The sequence below is a fragment of the Oncorhynchus kisutch genome, linkage group LG26 (assembly GCF_002021735.2).
Source record: "Oncorhynchus kisutch isolate 150728-3 linkage group LG26, Okis_V2, whole genome shotgun sequence".
Classification (NCBI taxonomy): Eukaryota; Metazoa; Chordata; class Actinopteri; order Salmoniformes; family Salmonidae; genus Oncorhynchus; species Oncorhynchus kisutch.
Window position 1 is genome coordinate 42,715,158 of NC_034199.2, and position 24,353 is coordinate 42,739,510.

General features: G+C 43.9%; 1 protein-coding gene across 2 annotated transcripts in view; it reads left to right on the top strand.

Moving 5' to 3' along the window:
- Window positions 1-24,353, top strand: part of LOC109871284 (aryl hydrocarbon receptor) — an 80,221-nt gene that overhangs the window by 32,102 nt on the left and 23,766 nt on the right. For both annotated transcript variants that reach the window (XM_031805508.1, XM_020462105.2), the window contains exon 2: window positions 2,709-2,896. In XM_031805508.1, coding sequence (XP_031661368.1) covers window positions 2,709-2,896 — 188 coding nt within the window. The remainder of the gene's footprint in view (window positions 1-2,708; window positions 2,897-24,353) is intronic.

Genomic DNA, 24,353 nt, shown 5'->3' on the forward strand with positions numbered 1-24,353 from the left:
TAAGGCTTTGTAGGTTAGCAGTAAAACCTTGAAATCAGCCCTTGCCTTAACAGGAAGTAGGAGGCTAGCACTGGAGTAGTATGATACTTTGTTTGTTGTTCTAGTCAGGATTCTAGCAGCCGTATTTGGCACTAACTGAAGTTTATTTAGTGCTTTATCCGGGTAGCCGGAAAGTAGAGCAGTAGTCTAACCTAGAAGTAACAAAAGCATGGATTAATTTTTCGGCATCATTTTTGGACAGAAAGTTTCTGATTTTCGCAATGTTACGTAGATGGAAAAAAGCTATCCTTAAAACAGTCTTGATATGTTCATCAAAAAAACGGTCTCCAGAGTAACGCTGAGGTCCTTCACAGTTTTATTTGAGACGACTGTACAACCATCAAGATTAATTGTCAGATTCAACAGAAGATCTCTTTGTTTCCTGGGACCTAGAACAAGCATCTCTGTTTTGACCGAGTTTAAAAGTAGAAAGTTTGCAGCCATCCACTTCCTTATGTCTGAAACACAGGCTTCTAGCGAGGGCAATTTTGGGGCTTCACCATGTTTCAATGAAATGTACAGCTGTGTGTCATCCGCATAGCAGTGAAAGTTAACATTATGTTTTCTAATGACATCCGCAATAGGTAAAATATATAGTGAAAACAATAGTGGTCCGAAAACGGAACCCTGAGGAACACCGACATTTACCGTTGATTTGTCAGAGGACAAACCATTCACAGAGACAAACTGATATCTTTCCGACAGAAGATCTAAACCAGGCCAGAACTTGTCCGTGTAGACCAATTTGGGTTTCCAATCTATCCAAAAGAATGTGATGATTGATGGTATCAGAAGCAGCATTAAGGTCTAGGATAGAGGTCGACCGATTATGATTTTTCAACGCCGATACCCATACCGATTATTTGAGGACCAAAAAAGTAGGTACCGATTAATCGTCCGATTGTTATAGATTTATTTGTAATAATGACAATTACAACAATACTGAATGAACACTTATTTTAACTTAATATAATACATCAATAAAATCAATTTAGCCTCAAGTAGATAATGAAACATGTTCAATTTGGTTTAAATAATCCAAAAACAAAGTGTTGGAGAAGAAAGTAAAAGTGCAATATGTTCTATGTAAGAAAGCTAACGTTTCAGTTTCTTGCTTAGAACATGAGAACATATGAAAGCTGGTGGTTCCTTTTAACATGAGTCTTCAATATTCCCAGGTAAGAAGTTTTAGGTTGTAGTTATTATAGGAATTATAGGACAATTTCCCTCTATACCATTTGTATTTCATATACCTTTGACTATTGGATGTTCTTATATGCACTTTAGTATTGCCAGTGTAACAGTATAGCTTCCGTCCCTGTCCTCGCTCCTCCCTGGGCTCAAACCAGCAACACAACGACAATTAGCGCGCGCTAACTAGCTAGCCATTTCACTTCGGTTACACGAGCCTCATCTCGGGAGTTGATAGGCTTGAAGTCATAAACAGCGCAATTCTTGACGCACAATGAAGAGCTGCTGGCAAAACGCACAAAAGTGCTGTTTGAATGAATGTTTACGCGCCTGCTTCTGCCTTCCACTGCTCAGTCAAATACTTGTATGCTTTTATGCTCAGTCAGATCATATGTAACGCACGACACGCTAGATAATATCTAGTAATATCATCAACCATGTGTAGTTAACTAGTGATTATGATTGATTTGTTTTTTATAAGAAGTTTAATGCTAGCTAGCAACTTACCTTGGTTTACTGCATTCGCGTAACAGGCAGTCTCCTTGTGGAGTGCAACGAGAGAGAGGCAGGTCGTTATTGCGTTGGACTAGTTAACTGTAAGGTTGCAAAATTGAATCCCCCAAGCTGACAAGGTGAAAATCTGTTGTTCTGCCCCTGAACAAGGCAGTTAACGGACCGTTCCTAGTTCTGTCATTGAAAATAAGAATGTGTTCTTAACTGACTTGCCTAGTTAAATAAAGGTACACATTTTTTTTTTTATCCGATTAATCGGTCGACCTCTAGTCTAGGAGCGCGAGGACAGATGCAGAGCCTTCAGGAAGGCAGTGAGTTTCTGCGCAACAGCTTTTTCTAACATTTTTGAGAGGAATGGAAGATTCGATATAGGCCGATAGTGTTTTATATTTTCTGTGTCAAGGTTTGGCTTTTTTCAAGAGGCTTTATTACTGCTACTTTTAGTGAGTTTGGTACACATCCGGTGGATAGAGAGCCGTTTATGATGTTCAACATAGGAGGGCCAAGCACAGGAAGCAGCTCTTTCAGTAGTTTAGTTGGAATAGGGTCCAGTATGCAGATTGAAGGGTTAGAGGCCATGATTATTTTCATCATTGTGTCAAGAGATATAGTACTAGAACACTTGAGTGTCTCTCTTGATCCTAGGTCCTGGCAGAATTGTGCAGACTCAGGACAACTGAGCTTTGAAGGAATATGCAGATTGAAAGAGGAGTCCATAATTTGCTTTCTAATAATCATGATCTTTTCCTCAAAGTATGCAGCTTGTCATCCAGTAATGTCATCCAAAGATTGTTTACCTGTAATGCTGGTATACACATTCATTTTACAACAAGGTACATCATCTCTCAACAATAATGATCACAATCAGATTTCCTTCTACAGAGACCACTGTAGTAATTTAGAATCAGCACAATAAGTAGCTATTGTCTAACTAACCATAATGATCTTGTCTCCTTTCCCCTCAGCAAGAAATCTCCTGCTCCAGATGTGGTCAAGTCGAACCCATCCAAACGCCACCGGGATCGGCTGAATGGGGAGCTGGACAGGCTGACAGGCCTCCTACCATTCCCTGAGGATGTGCGCTCTCGCCTGGACAAACTCTCTGTGCTCCGCATCAGCGTCGGCTACCTGAAGGTGAAGAGCTTCTTCAAAAGTGAGTTTCATATCAAGTACCAGTCAAGTACCAAATTAACCTCTCTAGGGTACGTGGGATGGTAGCATCCCACCTCGTCAACAGCCAGTGAAACTATAGGGCGCCAAATTCAAAACAACAGAAATCCCATAATTTAAATTCCTCAAACATACATGTATTTTACACCATTTTAAATATACACTTGTTGTAAATACAGCCACAGTGTCCGATTTCAAAAAGGCTTAACGATGAAAGCAAACCAAACAATTATGTTAGGTCAGAGCCAAGTCACAGAAAAATACAGCCATTTTTCCAGCCAAAGAGAGCAGTTACAAAAAGCAGAAATATAGATAAAATTCATCACTAACCTTTGATGATCTTCATCAGATGACACTCATAGGACTTCATGTTACACAATACATGTATGTTTTGTTCGGTAAGTTCATATTTATATTTAAAAAATCGGAGTTTACATTGGCGCGTTATGTTCAGTAGTTCCAAAACATCTGGTGATTTTGCAGAAATCCACATTAATTTACAGAAATACTCATAATAAACATTGCTAAAAGATACAACTGTCTCCTTAATGCAACCTCTGTGTCAGATTTTAAGAAACTTTATGGAAAAATCACATCATGCAATAATCTGAGTACGGCGCTCAGAGACCAAAACAACCCAAACAGATATCCGCCATGCTGTGGAGTCAACAGAAGTCAGAAATAGCATTATAAATATTAACTTACCTTTGATGACCTTCATCAGAATGCACTCCCAGGAATCCCAGTTCCACAATAAATGTTTGTTTTGTTCGATAATGTCCATCATTTATGTCCAAATACCTCCTTTTTGTTAGCGCACTCAGCCCAGTATTCCAAACTCATGACGCGCGGTTACTAGCAGCAGACGAAAAGTAAAAAAGTTCAATTACAGTCCGTATGTCAAACGATGTACAGAATCAATCTTTAGGATGTTTTTAACATAAATCTTCAATAATGTTCCAAGCGGAGATTTTTTTCTCAGGTTTTTGCCTGCCATATGAATTCTGTTATACTCACAGACATCATTCAAACAGTTTTAGAAACTTCAGGGTGTTTTCTATCCAAATCCACTATATATGCATATTATAGCTTTTATGGCTGAGTAGCAGGCAGTTTAATTTGGGCACGCTTTTCATCCAAAATTCCCAATGCTGCCCCCTACCCTAGAGAAGTTAATCAACCAGACAATTAACAACTTATATTCTCATCAAAGATCAGTGCAGTCTACGGATTACAAAGCAGTTAAGGAGAGAACTTGGTGAATAAATGGTGTTGTGTACAGTATGTCCTGTCAGTGTCAAAATAACCCAAAGAGAATAGACAGATGCAGTAAGAAACTAAAGCCTCTTGAGGAAATGTTGTGTAGTAGACTACATTATTTAGCAGAGCATCAGCTGACCCAGGACATGTAAACATGACAACAATGACAAGTGGGTGGGCAGCAGGACAGCAACAGAGCGCAGACATTCATAACCCTTGTGTAGTCTTAGCATTCTGCATACTACCCTTGTCCTAAGGGTAAAAAAAATTGACCCACCTTCACTAAAACCCTAAAATAAAGCAGCTTAATTGAATTTTAAACCCCAAATCTATTTTGCATGAAGAAACAACCTGTCATCCATCACAAACTTTGTAAATATCTGGGTTTTCACTCTTCACAATGCAGAAAGAATGCATTTAATCAGTGGACACCACTTGTTTTTATTACAACACACACGTCATAATAGTTCTTTCCTGTTACTTTGTTATTATTATTATTATTATTATTATTGCTCAAGGCACTGAATAGGTATAAACATACATTTTTAGGCAAGAGATAGCACTTGTATAGCCTAAGAAAGTACCATAAATGTGAAAAAAGTTGTTTTGAATTCATTTTTATTGAAGGGAAACAATAAGTCTTGTACTTTTTGACAACATTGTGATATATTCTTATATACTGTACAATGAGGAATTCAACTACAAAATACTAGTCTTCTCACATTTTTTTAACCATTGCCCCCCACCCACAAGGTTTATAAACAACAACAATAAATAACAATAAAATAAGATAATAGATACAAAACAAAAACATGCTGAACATAAATCAATCAACTCTATTTAGCACATGTAGGACAGTATACAAGTGTGTGTGTGCATGAACTTTGCAGATATATTCCTCACGTGCAGCACATAGTGTTTGTTTTACAGTCCTTCTTTGGGGGGAAGAATTGGCATCTCCTCCTCTTGCATGCCCCAGCTGCAGCCTCAGGTGGATAAGGACAAGATTCAGCTCCCTGAATAGCTTTCACAAGCGTTGCAGAGGCTGCTGTGCGGGCAAGGCGCTCCCATTTTTGAAAGTGCCTTTCCCAGCTGTAAAGGCCTCTCTCCCCTTTGTTGAGAGGAGTGCAGGTTGGAGCTCAGGCTTGTTCTTTCTAACTGTGCCAACCATGGTGATCTTCCTCTTCATAAGAGGTGAAGAAATTGTCATACGTGACATTGTGCCCCCTCAGTCCATCTTTCACATCAAGCACAACCCGCATCCCCTGGTTCTTCTCCGGGCCTCCGCTGGTCGGCTTCCCTGTGTAGACTTGCATCTTCCAAGCTTAGCTGGATTGTGCGTTACAGGCCACCCATATCTTGATGCCATACTTCGCTGGCTTGCTGGGCATATACTCCCAGAAAGGGAGTATCCGTGTCACAAAAAACAATCACATAAATCACTTCCATTACAGATATGAAAATAAAAACTTACCTCTGAATGGAACCAGTTGCTCATCCATTACTTCGGGCCCAGGGTTGTAGAGGTATGGCAGACGCTCCACCCACTTCTCCCAGATCTCTCTTATGGCCGCCAGTTTGTCTCTCACACGTCTTGCAGGTCTTGACTCACATTTATTAAATATTTATTTAAACCCTCCAAATTTGTCATCTCTAGGATGATTTTTTTTGATGGCTGGTGTGATGAACATGTAAAATGTTGAGTCGATGTCCTGGTGGTTGGGAAAATACATGTCTTGTTGGCCCTGGGGTCATCCTTATGACATTTTGTGCTGCCTTGGTTGTCATATGGTGACAAGGACCATGTTATTATGCTGTTCTTTTTCAAAAATGTCTCTTTCAGCTTGGGTTATTTCTTCTTCATCTGAAGATGATGCATCGTGCTCTGGGTTGTATTCTTCCCCATCTTCTTCTTCAGATACCTCCTCCTCTTCAAAATCATTGTTCTCTTTTCTCCTCCTGGACATCTGAATAAATCAGGTCTACGACCTGTTGGGCACTGAAACGTGCACTCATTGCTTCAGCAGCGAGAGAACTGGGGGGACTGTCATCTGCAGCACCTTTATAGCCTCTCTGACTGCATTCCCCATTAGTAAACAATGCTTTCAATAAATATTTATTTTGTCTGACATTTTGTTTATTTTGTCTGTGAACTTGAGTCGTGTGGGGTCGTGGAGGGGAGATGCTGCACATTAGTTTCGTCTGATTTCAATCAGTAGCGCACATAATCTCAATTTCTCGTGTGTGTGTGTGTGTCTTTGTGGTTTTTGTGGTGTGTGAATGATTTTATAGCTGCCTGGTCAAAAATGACCCTAACAGGCATTCTACACCACTCAAGTAGTGTGCACGAGCGTTGCAAAATAAATGTAGAAATCTATATTATTAAATTATTGCACCCACACTGCTCGCGCGCAACAACGAGCGTCTGCATTGCCAAGGGATAAAATAGATAGATTGTGCTGCAAGTCCTGCCTCTCCAATCTCATCATTGGTTTATAGAAGCAGGGACCCACGTGCCATCTCCTCATTGGTTATACCCACGTGGGTGACTGAAAGACGAACAAGGTCAGTAGCGGTAATGCACCTAATTTATCAAAGTTGCCAATCACAATATTAAGTCATGAGAAGAAAAGGCCTAGAAGGACGAGAGATGATTCGGTTGACTGTTTTATGTGTGGATTAATTGTTGGAGTAGAGGACCTTGTGCATTTCAGGTAAAATAACAATGTTTATATCCCAGGACAAATTAACTAGCAACAGCAAGCTAGCTAAATAGGACAAATTAGATAGCAAGTGCAAGCTAGCTAGCTAAATTGCCATAAAGGTTTAATGCTTTTTGACCAGTCCCCAAATTAATGTAATTGGTTCAGAGTTTGTTTTGATATTTTAACCTGCGTGTCGTGATCACATTTGGTGTGGGGGGACAAAATAAATGTATTCACGATGGCGCACGCTCGCAGCCGGGTTGGGTTCCGTGTTAGACAATCTTTTTACCCTCTAGGAAAAGTCATCAAATTTCAAGTTGAAAAAATATTATTTAGGGGGTTTTCTCTGCTGTTACACATAGTGGTGGGTTTATTTTTTGACCCTTAAGATGACACAAGGGATAAATCAAGATGTTGGTTGTCTAACCTGAGTCACCCAAATGTTTGGAGCCTCTGGGTTAATTTTTACTTTCAAATCAGACCACAACAAACTTGTCTCCAGTAATGCACTTGGTTAGTAGACCACAACATAGGATGCTTTTTATTATACTGTATCATTTAAATGGATTACAGTACATCAGTGAATCTCTCTGATACGTCATGGCTGTGATGGGGAACATGGCAACAAAAATAGTCAAATAAACAGGCTGTGGAGAACATGATTCCTGAACCAAAATAATTGTTTAAAAAAATACTCAGCAAAATACTCCAATCAGCATCTGTCTTGGTTAACCATGTCTTAATGGTCCTTCTATCTAACCATTTCTATGAATTTTTACCATGTGTTGTTGTGGTTGATGATAATCGATAGGAGAACCCTTTGTATAACTATTTTTGGTGCTAGGTATAACCCTTTTGGGTTCCTTTCCACAGAGGGTTCTACCTGGAACCAAGAAGGGTCTTCCTATGGGGACAGCTGAAGAACCCTTTTGTGACCCTTCCATGTCGTTGTTGTCGTCTCCCCCCCCCCCCGCTCCCCATTCACACACACACACTTATCCTGTGACTAGGACCAAGACACTGACATAAACCAAATGTTTGGTTCTAAATTATACAGAACAATGTCCAGTGACTCATAAGATGACTCATCATTGAAAAACCAACTCCAACACCCTCAACATGTCAGCCATTAAGGGTTAACAGACATCAAAGCCGGAGTGTTGGCAGATGACTTGCTGAGTCAGTTATCTTGGCACCGCCACCATATCCTCTCAGTCTCCATGTCCTTTTCCACTCTCAAACCTGCACAACTCTAGACGATGGTGTATATGGGAAGTTATATCTTTACAAACAACCAATGGCTTGTTTATTCACATTCTCATTGAATCCTCAGTAACTCAACCTCTACTGCCATAGGCAACAACATGAGGTGCTGAAGGGGGCTGGGCAATAGTTTACGAGGTGTTAGAACTATCCCTCTCTTCCCACACTGTATTTAGCTCAGAAATATGCCTGGGCTGTGTACAGCACAAGGCTTTGCTTATGTTAAGAATGGGTAGGCGTCGCTAGTGTTGAACGAGTGCAGCTCAGCTCATCTTCAACCAGAGGAGATTACATTCCTAAAGATAGTTGACTCCTGCCCATACATCTTAGTGCCCTCTCACCCCTTTCGCTCCCACACAAGAGACAGTCACGCCAACAGGCTCATTCTCAGAGACAAGTTCTTATCTCACCTTTGCATAGGGTAAGTGTGTGACTTGGTGATTCAGACATGTCTAGTCATGTCTAATTTCACAGATGAGCTATGAAGGATTGAAGTATGATTCTGGTCTGTTGAGGTGGATAGAGAGGAGAATGATAAATATGTCTGTGAGGGAGATTATGCCCTATCTCTTTCTCTCTCTCTTTTTCTTTGTCTGTCTCTCTATCTATCTGTCTGTCTCTGAGGTGTGTTGTTCCTTTGTCATTTCTTTTTCACTTTTTTAAAGTAGAACTGCACTTCCTGATTTGGCCTCGTTTTTCATCAGTGCTAATTCAAAAGATGCTAGCGGCCATGACTGAGGGCAACCAAGAGTTGTCTTTGGGGTGTGGTTTCATGTGGGGGGTGTTTTGGGGTGTGTCTTTGCCATTCCATCACACCAAACAATAGCTAATTCGGTTATATGTGGGCTAAAGAAGAGAATAAGAAGTTAACAGAAAGTTAAGCCGTCGCTGACCTTGTGTTTACCAAGCTGACAGCAGCTAGCTAGCATAATAGCTAGCTGCAGCAGGCTAGCCTATATAATGATAGCTAGCTGATATTTCTTTGTCAAATCAGAGTTATGCCAAGATAGACGTGTTTGTGTGGGTTCCTCCTGCACACTCTGCTCCCTAAAGAGTAATGTGACTGGATGAAAGACCCACGCCTCCCTTCACACTCCTACTGGCACTGTGTGACCCACAACTCCCTACACACTCCTACTGGCACTGTGTGACCCACAACTCCCTACACACTCCTACTGGCACTGTGTGACCCACAACTCCCTACACACTCCTACTGGCACTGTGTGACCCACAACTCCCTACACACTCCTACTGGCACTATGTGACCCACAACTCCCTACACATTCCTACTGGCACTGTGTGACCCACAACTCCCTACACACTCCTACTGGCACTGTGTGACCCACAACTCCCTACACACTCCTACTGGCACTATGTGACCCACAACTCCCTACACATTCCTACTGGCACTGTGTGCCTTCGTCCACGGGGAGGATATTTTACAGCACACACACAACGACACAGACACACACATCCAATGTCAGCACACATTTGTGCAATGGCAGCTTCAAGGGCACTGGACCCGTCCCGTATATAACGGTCAGGTTTTTTTCTCCTGACACTGTGAGGCTACTTCCCCGTTATTATCATGTGCTGGAGGAACAGACAGATGGTGACACCGCAGCGATGCAGCGGCATTCCCATACTGCTATGAGTGGCATGTTTATGGGCATACAGCACATGCCAATGTTACCCCTAACACTTTGACCCTCCTATGGCATCCACAGGTTGTGGACAAGCTGCACCTGAAACGAAGCACACCTGTCTCAGCCCCAGCCGGTCAACAAGTTTAAAGAGCATAGTGTCCATGCCAATTTAGCCTTGCATGACATGGTGTTTTAACGACCAGGCTGGTCAACTTTTAATCAGAGCTCAAAGGGTCTCGGTTGTATTGATTTTCATTCTTAATTTGATATGAGAGAACAATGGACGCAAGGTCATTTATACACTTGGCAATATCAGATTACATCATCGCACATCGCACTGTCTAATGGTCCCGACTGTGAAGTAACCAAAGAGCTTTGATGTCATTCATTGTGATGTCGTTCATTGTGATGTCGTTCATTGTCTTATGTTTCCGTCGGACGGGTTGAATTCCCAGAGACCTTGGTATTGTATTGTGTTATGTAGTGTCAGTTGGATATCTCAAAGGGGTCAGCGATCACAGAAGAGTATGCACTTAGAACAGTAGCAAAAAGAATCATGAGTTTTCATTGTATGTTTTCTGGTGAAAACATTACACATGGCACCATTATATAATACAACATTATATAATATATTTATCTTAGCATCGCAGGAGCACAATAGTGAGGCATACATGTAGTATACAGATTAGATGTCGACCGATTATGATTTTTCAATGCCGATACCGATACGGATTATTGGAGGACCAAAAAAGCCGATACCGATTAATCGGACGATTTTTTTATTTTTTTTATTTGTAATAATGACATGTACAACAATACTGAATGAACACTTATTTTAACTTAATATAATACATCAATAAAATCAATTTAGCCTCAAGTAGATAATGAAACATGTTCAATTTGGTTTAAATAATGCAAAAACAAAGTGTTGGAGAAGAACGGAAAAGTGCAATATGTGCTATGTAAGAAAGCTAACGTTTCAGTTCCTTGCTCAGAACATGAGAATATATGAAAGCTGGTGGTTCCTTTTAACATGAGTCTTCAATATTCCCAAGTAAGAAGTTTTAGGTTGTAGTTATTATAGGACTATTTCTCTCAGTAACCTTTGACTATTGGATGTTCTTATAGGCACTTTAGTATTGCCAGTGTAACAGTATAGCTTCCGTCCCACTCCTCGCTCCTCCCTGGGCTCGAACCAGCAACACAACGACAACAGCCACCACATCGAAGCAGCGTTACCCATGCAGAGCAAGGGAAACAACCACCCCAAGGCTCAGAGCGAGTGACGTTTGAAACACTATTAGCGCACGCTAACTAGCCAGCCATTTCACTTCGGTCACTCGAGCCTCATCTCGGGAGTTGATAGGCTTGAAGTCATAAACAGCGCAATGCTTGACGCACAACGAAGAGCTGCTGGCAAAACACACGAAAGTGCTGTTTGAATGAATGTTTACGCGCCTGCTTCTGCCTACCACCGCTCAGTCAGATACTTAGATGCTTGTATGCTCAGTCAGATTATATGCAACACAGGACACGCTAGATAATATCAAGTACTATCATCAACCATGTCTAGTTAACTAGTGACTATGATTGATTGTTTTTTATAAGATACGTTTAATGCTAGCTAGCAACTTACCTTGGCTTACTGTATTTGTGTAACAGGCAGTCTCCTTGTGGAGTGCAACGAGAGAGAGGCAGGTCGTTAATTGCGTTGGACTAGTTAACTGTAAGGTTGCAAGAGGCAAGTCCGTTAAGAACACATTCTTATTTTCAATGACGGTCTAGGAACGATGGGTTAACTGCCTTGTTCAGGGGCAGATGACAGATTTTCACATTGTCACCTCAGGGGATCCAATCTTGCAACCTTACAGTTAACTAGTCCAACGCTCTAACCACCTGCCTCTCATTGCACTCCACGAGGAGCCTGCCTGTTACGCGAATGCAGTAGAAGCCAAGGTAAGTTGCTAGCTAGCATTAAACTTATCTTATAAAAAACAATCAATCAATCATAATCACTAGTTATAAATAGACATGGTTGACAATAGTTTATTGTGTCCTGCATTGCATATAATCGAAACGGGGGATGACTTAACAAAAGCGCATTTGCGAAAAAAGCACAATCGTTGGACGACTGTACCTAACCATAAACACCAATGCCTTTCTTAAAATCAATACACAGAAGTATATATTTTTAAACCTGCATTTTTAGGTAAAAGAAATCCAGGTTAGCAGGCAATATTAACCAGGTGAAATTGTGTCATTTCTCTTGTGTTCATTGCATGCAGAGTCAGGGTATATGCAACAGTTTGGGCAGCCTGGCTCATTTCAAACTAATTTGCCAGAATTTTACGTAATTATGACATAACATTGAAGGTTGTGCAATGAAACAAGAATATTTAGACTTAGGGATGCCAGATAAAATACGGAATGGTTCCATATTTTACTGAAATAATCAACGTATTGTTTTCGAAATGATAGTTTCCGGATTCGACCATATTAATGACCAAAGGCTCCCATTTCTTTGTGTTATTATGTTATAAAATCCATGTTGCCATGTTTCCTCCAGACGTGACGCTTGGCATTCAGGCCAAAGAGTTCAATCTTGGTTTCATCAGACCAGAGAATCTTGTTTCTCATGGTCTAAGAGTCCGTTAGGTGTCTCCAAGTGGGCTGTCAAGTGCCTTTTACTGAGGAGTGCCTTCCGTCTGGCCACTCTACCATAAAGGTCTGATTGGTGGAGTGCTGCAGAGATGGTTCTGGAAGGTGCTCCCACCTCCACAGAGGAACTCTGGCAGAGCTCCAGAGTGACCATTGGGTTCTTGGTCACCTCCCTGACCAAGGCCCTTCTCACCCAATTGCTCAGGTTGGCCGGGTGGACCGCTCTAGGTAAAGTCTTGGTAGTTCCAAACTTATTCTATTTAAGAATAATGGAGGCCACTGTGTTCTTGGGGACCTTCAATGCAGCAAAACATTTTGGGTACCCTTCAACAGTTTTGTGCCTCGACACAATCCTGTCTTGGAGCTCTATGGACAATTCCTTCGACCTCATGGCTTGATTTTTGTTCTGACATGCCAACTGTGGGACCTTATTTAGACAGGTGTGTGCCTTTTTTCTAAGTCAAGTCCAATCAATTGAATTTACCACAGGTGGACTCCCAAGTTGTAGAAACATCTCAAGGATGATCCATGGAAACAGGATGTACCCGAGCTCAATTTCGAGTCTCATACAAAGGGTCGGAATACTTATGTAAATAAGTATTGTTTTTTAAAAATAAATTGCAAAAATTTTGAAAAACCTTGTTTTTGCTTAGTCATTATGGAGTATTGTGTATAGATTGATGAGGGGATTATTTAATCCGTTTCAAAATAAGGCTGTAACGTAACAAAATGTGCTACTTGGGCGAGGCAAGAACCTGTGACCTCTAAAGGCCTGCTACTTGGGCGAGGCAAGAACCTGTGACCTCTAAAGGCCTGCTACTTGGGCGAGGCAAGAACCTGTGACCTCTAAAGGCCTGCTACTTGGGCGAGGCAAGAACCTGTGACCTCTAAAAGCCTGCTACTTGGGCGAGGCAAGAACCTGTGACCTCTAAAGGCCTTCTACTTGGGCGAGGCAAGAACCTGTGACCTCTAAAGGCCTGCTACTTGGGCGAGGCAAGAACCTGTGACCTCTAAAGGCCTGCTACTTGGGCGAGGCAAGAACCTGTGACCTCTAAAGGTCTGCTACTGCTACTTGGGAGAGACAAGAGCCTTTGTTTTGTAGGGGGTCTTGTCGTTTTTTATTGAATCATGATTAACTGATCATCAGTCCAAGCTGATTTGTGTAAAACTCTTTAAACTCCAGTTGTAATTCACCTGTCAACCCAATATCAACATATCCAAGAGAGACCATTTTATTGAAGTGACAGGTTGTATTCCACTCACTCAGTGTTTCACCTTTCAGTATAGCTTGAGAATCCATCGTTTTAAGGATGTTTTCATCTCTACTAACCAAATTTGGTGTTCTGATCCCACTGCTGACACCATATCCCCCTTTTCTGCCTTTTTTTTGGATCCGAAGAACGTTAGACGTTGGAACATGCACACCATTCTGCCCAGGACACAGGCATTAAGATTGGTCCCAAAAAACAATCCAGTTTGATTGAAGTATAACCTGGGTAACTAACATACAGTAAGAAATGACATAGTTTATGATTAGTTATCTTTTGTTGGAAGGTTGACCTGAGGGAGGCAGGTGGTGGTCAAACCTTCAGTAGATCCACTGATGTTGTGCTCCTTCACCCTCTCACTGCCGTTGTCCTCCTTCTCCCTCTCACTGCCGTTGTCCTCCTTCACCCTCTCACTGTCATTGTCCTCCTTCACCCTCTCACTGCCGTTGTCCTCGTTCACCCTCTCACTGTCATTGTCCTCCTTCACCCTCTCACTGCCGTTGTCCTCGTTCACCCTCTCACTGCCGTTGTCCTCCTTCTCCCTCTCACTGCCGTTGTCCTCCTTCACCCTCTCACTGCCGTTGTCCTCGTTCACCTTCTCACTGTCATTGTCCTCCTTCACCCTCTCACTGCCGTTGTCCTCCTTCTCCCTCTCAATGTCGTTGTCCTCCTTCTCCCTCTCACTGCCGTTGTCCTCCTTCTCCCTCTCACTGCCGTTGTCCTCCTTCTCCCTCTCACTGCCGTTGTCCTCCTTCACCCTCTCACTGCCGTTGTCCTCCTTCACCCTCTCACTGCCGTTGTCCTCCTTCACCCTCTCACTGCCGTTGTCCTCCTTCACCCTCTCACTGCCGTTGTCCTCCTTCTCCCTCTCACTGTCGTTGTCCTCCTTCTCCCTCTCACTGTCGTTGTCCTCGATCACCCTCTCACTGTCGTTGTCCTCGTTCTCCCTCTCACTGTCGTTGTCCTCGTTCACCCTCTCACTGTCGTTGTCCTCCTTCACCCTCTCACTGCCGTTGTCCTCCTTCACCCTCTCACTGTCGTTGTCCTCGTTCACCCTCTCACTGTCGTTGTCCTCCTTCTCCCTCACCCTCTCACTGTCATTGTCCTCCTTCATCCTCTCACTGCCGTTGTCCTCCTCCCTCTCATTGTCTGCCTGTGTGTTGTTTTTTGCTCTTTCCAGGCTGGCCTGCTACCATGGTTTATACTCTGACATTTAACAAATTCCACCGATGATCACTCTGTTGTTTTTTAAAGCTATAATCAACAGACTATGACCCAATTCAGAGCTTTATAGAGAATTGTCAGGCAATGAGAAACATGGAGGATGCATTAGTCTTTCTGTGAGTCATATCTCTCAGGGCATTGAAGAATTGTGAAATATCAACAACAAAATACAAGCTAGGCAAGATGACACCAATCCCCCCGCCTTTAGAACAGCAAAGAATTCAGAGGAAAACAAACAACATTTTGTGAAGCTAACAAGCATGACATAACAAGGAGACCCTGTTTTGGGAGAACGGTTATATTTTGTCTGATGTGGCTGTGGGGGTGTCATGGAGGTCATGGAGGTCGCGGAGTTAGCGTAGCAGTTAAGAGTGTTGGGCCAATAGCCTCTGCCGAGTGCCCAACAATGTTCCGGTTTTCATGGAAAATGGAAAACAGGCCTGTGACTTGACTTCCGCTTATGGACATTAAACAAGGTGACACTCCATCTTAGCTCCTCCTCCACATTTACCGGATTGGTTCAAACAGTGCTGAAGAGAACCTCCCCCAAAACCACTCACACCCTATCAATCATAATACCCTCCACTATTACTCACCACCATCACTATCTGATCAGAGGGGATAAATGTAGACAGGACATATGCAGTGACTACGGAAAGTATTCAGACCCGTTGACTTTTTCCACATTTTGTTACGTTACAGCCTTATTCTAAAATTAATTTGATTTCTTTTATCCCTCATCAATCTACACACAATACCCCACAATGACAAAGCTAAATCAGGTTCAGACAGTTCTGCTAATTTATTAAAATTTAAAAAATTAAATATCACATTTACACAAGTATTCAGACCCTTTACTCAGTACTTTGTTGAATAACCTTTGGCAGTCATTACAGCATCGAGTCTTCTTGGGTATGACCCTACAAGCTTGGCACACCTCTATTTGGAGAGTTTATCCCATTATTCTCTGCAGATCCTCCGAAGCTCTGTCAGGTTGGATGGGGAGCGTTGTGCACAGCTATTTTCAGGTCTCTCCAAAGATGTTCGATTGGGTTCAAGTCCGGGCTCTGGTTGGGCCACGCAAGGACATTCAGAGACTTGTCCCGAACCCATTGCCCTCAGTCTGAGGTCCTGAGCGCTTTGGAGCAGGTTTTCATCAAGGATTCTTTTTTTCAATTTAACTAGGCAAGTCCGTTAAGAACAAATTCTTATTTACAATGACGGTCTACCGGGGAACAGTGGGTTAACCGCCTTGTTCAGGGGCAGAACGACAGATTTTTACCTTGTCAGCTCGGGAATTCGATTTAGCAACCTTTCGGTTACTGGCCCAACGATATAACCACTAAGCTACCTGCCGCCCCCTAGGCTCTCTCTGTACTTTTCTCCGTTCATCCTTCCCTCGATCCTGACTAATCTCTGTCACTGAAAAACATCCCCACAGCATGATTCTGCCACGACCATGCTTCATCGTAGGGATGGTGTCAGGTTTCCTCCAGACGTGACACTTGGCATTCCGGTCCAAAAAGTTACATCTTGGTTTCATCAGACCAGACAATCTTTTTTCTCATAGTCTGAGAGTCTTTCGATGTCTTTTGGAAAACTCAAAGCGGGCTGTCATGTGCCTTTTACTGAAGAGTGGCTTCCGTCTGGTCACTCTAACATAAAGGCCTGATTGCTGGAGTGCTGCAAGAGATGATTGTCCTTCTGGAAGGTTCTCCCATCTCCACAGAGGAACTCTCGAGCTCTGTCAGAGTGACCATCGGGTTCTTGGTCACCTCCCTGACCAAGGTCCTTCTCCCCCGATTGCTCAGTTTGGCCAGGCGGCCAGCTCTAGGAAGAGTCTTGGGAGTTTCAAACTTCTTCCATTTAAGAATGATGGAGGCCGCTGTGTTCTTGGGGACCTTCAATGCTGCAGAAATGTTTTGGTACCCTTCCCCAGATCTGTTCCTCAACAATCCTGTCTCGGAGTTCTACAGATAATTCCTTAGACCTCATGGCTTGGTTTTTGCTCTGACATGCACTGTCAACTGTTGACTCCAAGTTGTAGAAACATCTCAAGGATGATCAATGGAAACAGGATGCACCTGAGCTCAATTTCGAGTCTCAGAGCAAACGGTGCGAATAGTTTGGGTATTTCTGTTTTTAGTTTTAATACATTTGCAAAAATTTACAAAATATGGAAAAAGTCAAGGACTATACGGCACTGTGATAAAAGGCAGAATATGTTTCCTTTCCTTACAGTCATAACAGGAAATAACAAAATATGATTCATGTTCCTCTGGTCATAACAGGAAGTAACAGGAACATTACGGTAACAGATGTTTCCTTTCCCTGCTGTCATAATAGGAAGTAACATAAGATGTTTCCCACCCTCCTGTCATAACAGTAGGTAACAGATGTTTCCTTTCCCTGCTGTCATAATAGGAAGTAACATAAGATGTTTCCCACCCTCCTGTCATAACAGGAAGTAACAGAAGATGTTTCCTTTCCCTCCAGTCATAACAGGAAGTAACAGAAGATGTTTCCTCCACTCCAGTCATAACAGGAAGTAACAGAAGATGTTTCCTTTCCCTCCAGTCATAACAGGAAGTAACAGGAACATTAATCAAGTGAATGAATGAGGGATGGCCTCATAGGGAAGCTGGCTCACACCATTGGCTCTCTCTGTGTCGTTATACCCACCCTTTCCTGCACACCTGCGTGAGAATAGAGAGATCTGTGTTCTAGATCTGCTAGAACTAAATGTTTTCAAATCAAGATAATATTCCCGTATGCATAGCTGGCATGGTTTCATTTCTCTCCCTCTTTCTGACGCTGTGCCTCCAACCCCCTCCCCCCACTACCCTGTCAGCCCCTCTCTCTCTCTATGACAACATATTGCACTTTCCTTTATTCTCATTAACTCACTTTCTTGCACAATCTGACTTTCAACTGCATTAAACATTTTCTCTATTATTCTCTATTTTAGAGCTCCTTTCAGTCTTGTAAGAGCTGGTACTCAGTATCTCTTTCTGGCTAGCACGGTCTCCCTGGCTATCGCGGTCTCTCTCTCTGGCTAGTGCGGTCTCTCTGGCTAGTGCGGTCTCTCTGGCTAGCGTGGTCTCTCTTTCTGGCTAGCACGGTCTCTCTTTCTGGCTAGCACGGTCTCTCTTTCTGGCTAGCACGGTCTCTCTTTCTGGCTAGCACGGTCTCTCTTTCTGGCTAGCACGGTCTCTCTTTCCGGCTAGCATCATCTCTCTTTCCGGCTAGCATCATCTCTCTTTCCGGCTAGCATCATCTCTCTTTCTGGCTAGCATCATCTCTCTTTCTGGCTAGCATCATCTCTTTTTCTGGCTAGCATCATCTCTCTTTCTGGCTAGCATCATCTCTCTTTCTGGCTAGGACCCTCTCTCTTTCTGGCTAGCACCCTCTTTCTTTCTTTCTGGTTAGCGCAGTCTCTCTTTCTGGCTAGCGCAGTCTCTCTTTCTGGCTAGCGCAGTCTCTCTTTCTGGTTAGCACAGTCTCTCTTTCTGGCTAGCGCAGTCTCTCTTTCTGGCTAGCGCAGTCTCTCTTTCTGGTTAGCGCAGTCTCTCTTTCTGGCTAGCGCAGTCTCTCTTTCTGGTTAGCGCAGTCTCTCTTTCTGGTTAGCGCAGTCTCTTTCTGGCTAGCGCAGTCTCTCTTTCTGGCTAGCGCAGTCTCTCTTTCTGGCTAGCGCACTCTCTTTTTCTGGTTAGCGCAGTCTCTCTTTCTGGAAGGCGCAGTCTCTCTTTCTGGTTAGCGCAGTCTCTCTTTCTGGTTAGCGCAGTCTCTCTTTCTGGCTAGCGCAGTCTCTCTTTCTGGCTAGCGCAGTCTCTCTTTCTGGCTAGCGCAGTCTCTCTTTCTGGCTAGCGCAGTCTCTCTTTCTGGCTAGCGCAGTCTCTCTTTCTGGCTAGCGCAGTCTCTCTTTCTGGCTAGCGCAGTCTCTCTTTCTGGCTAGCGCAGTCTCTCTTTCTGGCTAGCGCAGTCTCTCTTTCTGGCTAGCGCAGTCTCTCTGGTTAGCGCAGTCTCTCTTTCTGGTTAGCGCAGTCTCTCTTTCTGGCTAGCACAGTCTCTCTTTCTAGCACCTTCTCTCTTTCTGGCTAGCACCGTCTCTCTTACATAAATCTACTTTCTTATCTCGGAGGTCCAGATTTAAGTATGAAATCAGTTGTATTCAGGGAACACAATGCACTACCTTGATGGGCTATTAAGTCATGTCTTTCATGTACATAATACACTGTAGATAAAGCTCTCCTAAATAGCCAACCCAGCTGTATTACCTCCCCCTCTTTCAGTTAATTAAATACTGTTGAAAATATGTCAACTTCTATAAGGGCTACGGCAGTTCATTCTACTCTGAATGAAAGGAAGTCACTCCTCTTGCCTGGAGGGAACCACATCGAGGAAACATCAAACATCAAAAGCTTGTTCTACAGTTCTAGAATCCTCTAATGGTGTTTGTGACAGACAGAGGAGGCCACAGTGGGCTGCTAGTTATTAAGGCTCTCTCAGAGCGGTGTCGGGTTTCATAGCCAGACATAGTGAAAAACACTGACATGGACAATCAGCCATGGTAGAATAGGGTCAAAACATCCTATTCTCTCTAGTCAAATGTCATTGGGTGGATGATGATATCAGATATACTCATAAAACATATGGATTCAAATCAGACACTTCTGCTGCTTGTTTTAGTAACGCTTGGAGGGTGGAAAGGGAGATTGATTTGTTAGCTATTCTACGGTACGATCCTGTCTAGCTGCTGCCCAAACCTTTAACTTAATCATGTATTTGCTTACTGTTATTTAAACGGAATCACCTGGTTGTACGCATGAATGTATGCTGACAGGAATGAACCAGGGGCTGTGAATTGAGGTGTATGCTGAGTAAACATATATAATGGACTGTGAACAGACGTCTTTTGGTTTTCCTAGTAGATAATAGAGGCCTTATGTAGGCCCCATTCAGGCTCTTTGAAAAGCCTCTTGTCTTCAAATCAGCTGTGGGTTTTGTTCAAAGTTTTCATGAGAAAATTGATGCGAGCTTGTCTTTGTTTCATGGCTCATCTGTGATCGTAAAAGAGAATGATGGCATTATGGCAAGGTGTTGCATAAGCAGCTGACTGTGTGAAGGATAAGAGTCCTATCAGTAATCAATGCAGGATTTTACAGCATGAAAATGCATGTCTTTTACAGATGTAGGATCTTAATTTGAGACAGTTTGCTACAGCAGGAAAATAATCCTACAGCAACAGAACATTTGAATTATTATGTGGATTATAATTCATGGACATTTTTGTAGGAGTTGATACATTTTTCATAAGGGAAATGTGGAAGTGGTCATTTCAGAAACTTCAGAATCCTTTTGAAACTTCAAAATACACTACACGTTTTAAATCTCCTGCAATTCCTACATGTATTTGTAGTACATCATTTTGTAATGACTGCTGAACTGAGAAAGAACAAATACAGAGTGAACAGTGTAGGAGCTGTGAGGTTCTGGAACTATCTGGATGACCACCAAACAGTCCAGCCGATCTGGCAGTGTCGGCTGTTGATTGTGTTAAACCTTGAGTCTGTTCCAAAGACAGGTTTTCGTATTGCAAGCATGTAGCAGCTTACACACACACACACACACACACACACACACACACACACACACACACACACACACACACACACACACACCCTCCTCACTCATGGGCCCCTAGGGCTTTTGTAAGCAATAGCGACAAGAACGATTCCCTTATCTGAGCAGCCGCCGCAGGAAAATCCCAGGATGTGGCCTCTCCCAAGGCTGTCCATCCACTCTAGTCACGCAATGCTTTTAGGGGGAACTCACACCCCCCTGCCTGACTCCGCTTGGCAAGCGCCTACACAGTACACACACACACACCACATATAGGTGAATGTAAACACGCTCACACAAAGTCATGCACATCTAGAAACGGACATTAACAAGCACACACACATACTGAACGCTGCTCAGGCTCAAGTCTCTGAACAAACTCCCAGGCAAAAAAAGCAGTGTGTCAAACAACCAAACAGACAAAACATCAGATCGCATGACAAACACTCCACTCTACCTACTGTGCAGCCCTACCGCCTTTCTCTGACAGGCACACTCTCCAAAACACACACTGCAAGACAGGCCAATCCAAGGCTAAATCTGGAGCATCCAAAACACACACTGCAAGACAGGCCAATCCAAGACAAAACCTGGACCCTCCAACCCATGTTGGTGATAGTAAGTGGGCCCTTAGCAGCACACTGTTTATTTTTACTCTGGTTTTCTTTCCAACTGGTGTTCTGTGTTCTGTTTCTTTCTTTTGTTTCTGTTGTTAACTGCTAACGTTTATTGCACTGTTATGTGTGGTGGTGCACCATGTAGTACTGTGTGATTACTGCTCTCCTTGGTTGTCACCATGTAGTACTGTGTGGTTAGTGCTCTCCTTGGTTGTCACCATGTAGTACTGTGTGGTTACTGCTCTCCTTGGTTGTCACCATGTAGTACTGTGTGGTTACTGCTCTCCTGGGTTGTCACCATGTAGTACTGTGTGGTTACTGCTCTCCTTGGTTGTCACCATGTAGTACTGTGTGGTTACTGCTCTCCTGGGTTGTCACCATGTAGTACTGTGTGGTTACTGCTCTCCTTGGTTGTCACCATGTAGTACTGTGTGGTTACTGCTCTCCTTGGTTGTCACCATGTAGTACTGTGTGGTTACTGCTCTCCTGGGTTGTCACCATGTAGTACTGTGTGGTTACTGCTCTCCTTGGTTGTCACCATGTGGTACTGTGTGGTTACTGCTCTCCTGGGTTGTCACCATGTAGTACTGTGTGGTTACTGCTCTCCTGGGTTGTCACCATGTAGTACTGTGTGGTTACTGCTCTCCTGGGTTGTCACCATGTAGTACTGTGTGGTTACTGCTCTCCTTGGTTGTCACCATGTAGTACTGTGTGGTTACTGCTCTCCTGGGTTGTCACCATGTAGTACTGTGTGGTTACTGCTCTCCTGGGTTGTCACCATGTAGTACTGTGTGGTTACTGCTCTCTTTGGTTGTCACCATGTAGTACTGTGTGGTTACTGCTCTCCTGGGTTGTCACCATGTAGTACTGTGTGGTTACTGCTCTCCTGGGTTGTCACCATGTAGTACTGTGTGGTTACTGCTCTCCTTGGTTGTCACCATGTAGTACTGTGTGGTTACTGCTCTCCTGGGTTGTCACCATGTAGTACTGTGTGGTTACTGCTCTCCTGGGTTGTCACCATGTAGTACTGTGTGGTTACTGCTCTCCTGGGTTGTCACCATGTAGTACTGTGTGGTTTCTGCTCTCCTGGGTTGTCACCATGTAGTACTGTGTGGTTTCTGCTCTCCTGGGTTGTCACCATGTAGTACTGTGTGGTTACTGCTCTCCTGGGTTGTCACCATGTAGTACTGTGTGGTTTCTGCTCTCCTGGGTTGTTACCATGTAGTACTGTGTGGTTTCTGCTCTCCTGGGTTGTCACCATGTAGTACTGTGTGGTTACTGCTCTCCTGGGTTGTCACCATGTAGTACTGTGTGGTTACTGCTCTCCTGGGTTGTCACCATGTAGTACTGTGTGGTTACTGCTCTCCTGGGTTGTCACCATGTAGTACTGTGTGGTTACTGCTCTCCTGGGTTGTCACTTGGCTGCCAGACTGGGGAGGAGAGGCCTGAAGGGATCCCATTACCCAGCAGACACAATAGAGCCAGGCTAGTCCCCCAGTGAACCCAATAGGACCAGGCTAGTCCCCTAGTGAACCAGACCCAATAGAGCCAGGCTAGCCCCCCAGTGAACCCAGTAGGACCAGGCTAGTCCCCCAGTGAACCCAATAGGACCAGGCTAGTCCCCCAGTGAACCAGACCCAATAGGACCAGGCTAGTCCCCCAGTGAACTCAATAGGACCAGGCTAGTCCCCCAGTGAACCCAATAGGACCAGGCGAGTCCCCCAGTGAACCCAATAGGACCAGGCTAGTCCCCCAGTGAACCCAATAGGACTAGGCTAACCACCAGTGAACCCAATAGGACCAGGCTAACCACCAGTGAACCCAATAGGACCAGGCTAGTCCCCCAGTGAACCCAATAGGGCCAGGCTAGCCCCCCAGTGAACCAGACCCAATAGGACCAGGCTAGTCCCCAGTGAACCCAATAGGACTAGGCTAACCACCAGTGAACCCAATAGGACCAGGCTAACCCCCAGTGAACCCAATAGGACCAGGCTAGTCCCAGTGAACTCAATAGGACCAGGCTATCCCCCAGTGAACTCAATAGGACCAGGCTAACCCCCAGTGAACCCAATAGGACTAGGCTAGTCCCCCAGTGAACCCAATAGGACCAGGCTAACCCCCAGTGAACCCAATAGGACCAGGCTAACCCCCAGTGAACCCAATAGGACTAGGCTAGTCTCACAGTGAACCCAATAGGACTAGGCTAGTCCCCTAGTGAACCCAATAGGACTAGGCTAGTCCCCTAGTGAACCCAATAGGACCAGGCTAGTCCCCCAGTGAACCCAATAGGATCAGGCTAGTCCCCCAGTGAACCCAGTAGGACTAGGCTAGTCCCCCAGTGAACCCAATGGGACTAGGCTAGTCCCCCAGTGAACCCAATAGGACTAGGCTTATCCCCCAGTGAACCAGACCCAATAGGACTAGGCTAGTCCCCCAGTGAACCCATAAGGACCAGGTTTAGCCCCCAGTGAACCCAACATGTCTAGGCTGGATAATATTATACTGTATGAGTCCAAAGGCCCATATGTTTCAGGATATCAGTAAATATACAGTACATTAGATTACACAAGAACGCTGCAGGCCCTAATGCTGGAAAAACCACCTCAAAGAAAAACAAACAAGGTTTAATATGCTTCCCCAGAAAGGGAACAGTCATTGTAGTAAACTGTGATCTTGTCCAATTCTAACTCCTATGCTGATTCACTCAGACATGCTGTGCAGCACATGAATACACAGTACATTACTACAACTCATATCACACATAGTAGTGCTAGATCTCTCTCTCTCTCTCTCTCTCTCTCTCTCTCTCTGTCTCTCTCTCTCTCTAAAGCTGTTCTGCAGGTCAGAACCTGCTTATCGACTGATGATGCACGCGACTCAGACACCAGAGGAGAAACCAAAACTCCATTCAGCTGTGGGGATTTACTGGCTTTGAACTCACACAGATTGGGTGGGCTCAGGAGGGCTGAGGTGTGCGTGCGTACAGTACATGCGTGTGTGTGAGCGTGTGTGTCACTTGGATTGGGCATGTTTTTATGGGAAAGACGGAAATAGATTGGACTCTGTTTTGAAGACGATGCCCTTTGCAGACGGGGACGTGTGACAAGAAAATATTACAAGTGTCATGCCCTGACCTTAGAGAGCCGTTTTATTTCTCTATTTGGTTAGGTCAGGGTG